We start from the raw sequence: 5,891 nt of genomic DNA, 5'->3' as shown, positions 1-5,891 counted from the left end.
GGGGGGGGGGGTCCAGTCATGGGCCTGAACTCTGGGCCTGGGTGCTGTCCCTCAGCTCTCCAGCTCAAGGCTAGCACTCTATAGTGGGTTTTTTTTTTTTTATTGTTGACATTTGTGAAAATGTTTGGGCCTCGGGAAGAATCAAAGCAGGGACACCAAAATGTACCAGCAGGCATCACTGCATTCCTTACAGATACTCAACAGCATTTTCTAAAATAGCCAGTTTTGCTTGAACATGTCCCCGATAAAGTAGTAAATATATTAACTGTTAACAAACCGCAACCCTTAAGTAGACGATCTTTATAACATCCTGTGACATAAAAGGTGCACTACATAAAGCACTTCTGCTCCTTGTCAAAATTTAATATACTGAGGAAAAACCCTTATGAAATTGCTTAAATGGTGTGCAGAAATAGCTATTATTTAATAAATAAAGTCTTCATTAATCTAAAATTTTCATGAATTCTGTGATATTCATAAATTAATGGATACAACTTTGTTTCACTAATATATGTCATATTCTTAAAATTCAGATTTATGGCTCAGAATAGAGGCTTATACCTGTAATCCCAGATATCAAGAGGTGGAGGTTAAAAGGATCATGGTTCAATGCCAGCATGAACAGAAAGTAATCAAGACCCATTTCAACCAGTAACTGGGCCATGGTAGTCATTCTAGCTACAAGGGAAGTATAAAAGGACAGCCAGGTGCTGGTGGCTCACACCTGTAATTTAAGCTACTCAGGAGGCTAAGATCTGAGGTTTGCGGTTCAAACCCAGCATGGGCAGGAAAGTCTGTGAGACTTTTTTTTTTTTTGTCAGTCGTGGGGCTTGAACTCTGGGCTTGGGCGTTGTCCCTCAGCTCTTCAGCTCAAGGCAAGTGCTCTACCACTTGAGCCACAGCGCCACTTCCAGTTTTCTAGAGGTTTATTAAAGAGTCTCATGGACTTTCCTGCCCAGGCTAGCTTTGAATCGTGATCCTCAGATCTCAGCCTCCTGAGTAGCTAGGATTACAGGGTGACCCACCAGTGCCTGGCTTGTGAGACTCTTACCTCCAATTAACCAACAAAAACCAGAAGTGGCACTGTGGCTCAAGTGGTAGAGCACTCACCTTGAGCTCAGGAATAGCGCCCAGTCCCAGAGTTCAAGCCCCATGAACAACAAAACACAAAACAAAGCAAAAGGTCAGCTGTCAGACGGGCCTGATTAAAAAATAAGATCTTATTTCCAAATTAAGCAAAAAAGGATGTGGGGGTTGAGCTCAAGAGATACAGTATCTGACTAGCAAGCATGAAGCCCTAGCTTAAAACTCTAATACCCCCCTTCACAAAAGCATTTATGATAGTTAAACTAGATATTATTATTGTATTTACACAAAATTTGCCCATAGGGATAGTATGTATATTAACACAGCTACTTTCACTTTATGAAACAGTATTTTATCCAAAAAGACTGGCAAAGGTATAGGGGCAAGGCTCAAGTGATAAGACTGGTTTCCTAGCAATCCTAAGGCTCTGAGTTCATACCGTAGTACCCTCATCCTCAAAAAAAAAAAAAAAAAAATGATTATTCTATTTGGATATTTGACTTATTTCTCAAAAATTAACTTGGAACATCAAGAAAAAAATATATCTTGTTGCCACTGACAAAATTCAAGTCTGCTAGGAAACCTGATAACCATCCCCATACTTTCTAAAAGCATTACCTGATATTTATTTTACCTGGTAAACCAACATTTTCCAAATGACCAATGCATGTTGCAAAACATGTTATCAGTAAAAGATTATTCAAATGTGTAAGATAAATCAATGAATTTTAATGTAATAAAGTATGAAACATTTATAGAACTTTAGAGTCTTAGAACACAAACTTTGTCTTTTGGGTTGTTGTAAATGTTAGATCAAAGACTACCCACAATTATTTGAAAAGACTGTCAAAATACTGCTCCTTTTCTCAAATATCTATGTCACTGAAGCTGGACTTTCTTTAACCAAACTAACATATTGCAACAGAATAAATGCTCAAGTAAACATGTGGATTTGGCTCTCTACCATTAGTCAAACAAAAAAGATTCAAAAAAAATACAAAGCTGGAAGCTAGTGGTTCAAGTCTATTATCTTAACTACTCAGGAAGCTGAGAATTAAGCATCAAGGTTTGAAATCAGTTCTGGCAAGAAAGTCTCTAAGACTTTTTTTTTGGTTGGTCATGGGGCATAAACTCTGGGCTTGGACACTGTTCCTCAGCTCTTCAACTCAAGGCGAGTACTCTACCACTCGAGCCACTATGACACTTCTGGTTTTCTGGTGGCTTATTGGAGATAAGAGTCCCACGGATTTTCCTGCTCAGGCTGCGTTTGAACCACAATCCTCAGATCTCAGAGTAGTTAGGATTATAGGTGTCAGCCACCAGCATCTGGCTTCTGAGACTCTTATCTCTATTTAACAACAACAACAAAAAAAAGCCAGAAGTGGGGCTAGGAATGTGGCTTAGTGGTAGAGTCCTTGCCTACCATGCATGAAGTCCTGGACTCGATTCCTCAATGAACAGAAAAGGATGAAAGTGGCTCAAATGGAAGAGTGCTAGCCTTGAGCAAAAGAAGCTTAAGATAGTGCCCAGGCCCTGAGTTCAAGCCTGGCCAAAAAGAAAAAAATAAAATAAAAATTCAGAAGTATAGCTGTGGCTCAAGTTGGTAGAGCCATAAATCCTATCAAGACATAAGAAGCCAGTCACTGGTGGCTCACAGCTGTAATCCTAGCTACTTAGGAGGTTGAGATCTGAGGATTGCAGTTCAAAGCCAGCCTGAGCAGGAAAGCTCGTGAAACTCATCTCCAGTTAACCACTAGAAAACTGGAAGTGGAACTGTGGCTCAAAATGGTAGAGCTTTGAGCAGAAAAGCTCAGTAGCACCCAGGCCCTATTACTGATCAACAACAACAAAAACACTGTAAGCAACTTGGTAATGGTTATAGCTAAGAAAAGGTTTCACTACAGTTAAGGCTGGCCTTACATAATCTTCCTGCTTCATCCATCTAAAAAAGGAATTTCAGGTATGTACCAACATACCCAGCCAGATCTATCACCCAGCCAGATCTATCTCATTCCTGAAGACATTTCTATTTCTTACACTAGTCATATAAACTATTTCTATATCCCAGCCAGATCTATCTCATTCCTGAAGGCATTTCTATTTCTTACACTAGTCATATAAACTATTTCTATATTTTTGATATTAGAGTATACTCCATCATAATGATCCAACATGATCCTTTTGAACTAGACCCATATGTCTACACACTTCTTACAGATTAGTGCTGGTATGGGAGACTGAATTTAGGATTCTAACAGTCTTTCCTGCCCAGACTGGCTTCTAACCACAATCCTCAGATCTCAGCCTCCTGAGTAGCTAGTATTACAAGCCACTGGCACCTGGCTTTGCTTCTTGCAGTTTTAATTACTCTCTCAAATTTTCCTATCATCTGAATTTTATCCTCGAGAAAAAAGGCTATTTCTAGAACATCGTCAACAAATTACCATTCTTGTAGAAACTGCCCAATTCATTTATACTAAAAAAGGGAAGTCAGGTGTCAGCGGCTCACGCCTGTAATCCTACCTTCTCAGGAAGCTGAGATCTGAGGATCACAGTTCAAAGCCAGCCCAGGCAAGAAAGTTTGTGAGACTATTACCATCAACTAAATCACAGAAAAAGTTGGAAGTGGAGCTGTGGATCAAGTGGTAGAGTGCTAGCATTGAGCAAAAGGATCTCAGGGACAACACTTAGGCCCAGAGTTCAAAACTTAGGACCAGCAAAAAGAATTTAAAAAACAAACAAATAGAAATGTAAAAAGATGTTCTACAAATCTTAATGATTAACATTTTAACCTGACATGTTCTTTAAGAAGTACAATTATTATGAAGCTACAGAAAATATTAAATCCATAAACGAAATGTCTTCAACTTACCTCAAGTGGCATGAGTCTAATCAGTGTGGCAAAGCACTGTGTGGCCATAAATCTTACACTGTCTGTCTGGTCACTCATTCTTCCCAACACAGGAACAACTAAAAGGACAATATATGGAACAATACCAACGTCCAGTTGTTCCATTACACCTTAACAAGCAATTAAGGAAATTTTGATAGTTTTCAAAAACAAATTAATATAACAAGACTGCAAACTCTGAAAAAGTCCTTCATTTTCTCATCTGTACTATGAGGGAATAGAATGACTATGACCCAATCATAACACTACTTGAGCACTACTGTTCATTGAACACCACTGTTCATTAACTCTTTCATAATTAAAAATATAAAATCATGTTTCTATCCAAAGACTAAAGGAATTTTGCTAAAAATATTATTGTCTTAGAATTTCAGTGTCAGAATAAATGAAGGAAGAGAGTACAACTTAGTGTCACTCAGAGATTAATTCCAAATTTCTCACCAGAATCTTGACAATCACCAACTGGATATATTAGATCTAGGTAAGTGAAGTCCTTCTGTAATCTTCAATATTTTGAACCAGAGTTTCTACTGATCTGATCTTCATCTTTCTTGCTCTGAGACATTTCTTTCAGATACTTTTGAGTTAAAGAATGGCTGCCATGTCTTTAACAGAAATATTCCAATGTATTTCTAGTTTTCTAGTGTATTTTAGTCTTCTTGACCCAATAAAATGAACAGTTTGGAAACACTATTTATAACATAGTATCTGAATTATATTAATAAAGCATCAATTATAAACTCCAAACCCCAGTTTGTTATTGAATATGTAGTTTAAAAGTACATAAAACTATTTTGCATGTTAAAAAACTGTCTTTAAAATTTGTATATGAAATCTTTTTTTTTACTATAAAATATATTTATACTTGTAGCAACCTTGTAATTAAATAAATCAAAATAAAAGTTTTCTTCTTGGAACAAAGCAAATTTTTTTAACTGTATTTTTTAAAAATCTTTTCTTTTTTTGTACTGGGGATCGAACCCAGGACGTTGCACTTGCTAGGCAAGCGCTTTGCCACTGAGCTACATCCCAGCCCACAAAACAAAAACTTTTAAATAAATAACTTTGCATCCCTAAGTAAAATGATTAACATTACTCAACAGTTTTTCAAAATAAAGGATACAGGCAAGTGCTTCAATTGCACCCTCTTGTTTGACATTGTCATCAATTGCTCCTAGCCATGGAAGAACCTTCTCCAAAAAAATGTTCATTGTTTCCATGGTAGCTATTTTACTCATGACACCTACACAGCGAGCAGCCATATGCCTCACTGCAGTGCTTGGGTACTGAAGGCACATATAAAGATGAGGCAAATGCTGTACCAACTAAAAAAAAAAAAAGACAATTAAAATACTCATTATTCTCTAATATACTGTAACATTAATAGCTTATATAAACTCTGAGACTCTAAGTCCAAAAGAATCCCCAAATACCTCAAAACATTATGGTCAAAATATCCTCAATAGAAAATTAATCTAAGTTCACAATAAAATATTCAAAGCTGTCTCAAAAGAAATGTAAAAAGCGCAGAACTTCTCCATTGTTCAATATTATATCTTAGGTATCCAGAACTGCAAACAAGAGACATGTCTTCAAAAGATGATTGTTTTCAAATGAGTGAGTTGGCTTACACCTATAATCCTGGCTACTCAGGAGTCTGAAACTGGCTTAGGCAAAAAAGTTAGTGAAAGCCCATCTCAAGTAATAAAAGCTGGGGAAGCTGGTGCATGCTTGTCATTGCAACTACTAGGGAAGTATAAGGAAGACTGAAATCCAGGTTGGCCTGCGCCAAATGTTCTATTCAAGAAATGACAAGCCAGGTGCCGGTGGCTCACATCTATAATCCTAGCTACTCAGGAGGCTGAGATGTGAGGATCACAGTTCAAAGCCAGCC

At 37.5% G+C, this 5,891-nt stretch overlaps 1 protein-coding gene across 1 annotated transcript in view; it reads right to left on the bottom strand.

The window, feature by feature from the left end:
* The window catches only part of Btaf1 (BTAF1 RNA polymerase II, B-TFIID transcription factor-associated, 170kDa), a 102,708-nt gene that overhangs the window by 35,828 nt on the left and 60,989 nt on the right, over window positions 1-5,891 (bottom strand). The window contains exons 24-25 of the mRNA XM_013034320.1: window positions 5,121-5,322; window positions 3,959-4,107 (exon numbers count right to left, since the gene is read on the bottom strand). Coding sequence (XP_012889774.1) covers window positions 3,959-4,107; window positions 5,121-5,322 — 351 coding nt within the window. The remainder of the gene's footprint in view (window positions 1-3,958; window positions 4,108-5,120; window positions 5,323-5,891) is intronic.

This window comes from Dipodomys ordii, unplaced genomic scaffold (assembly GCF_000151885.1).
Source record: "Dipodomys ordii isolate 6190 unplaced genomic scaffold, Dord_2.0 Scaffold188, whole genome shotgun sequence".
Lineage (NCBI taxonomy): Eukaryota > Metazoa > Chordata > Mammalia > Rodentia > Heteromyidae > Dipodomys > Dipodomys ordii.
The sequence above is the reverse complement of the archived record's forward strand: the minus strand, read 5'-3'. Positions and strand labels throughout refer to the sequence as shown.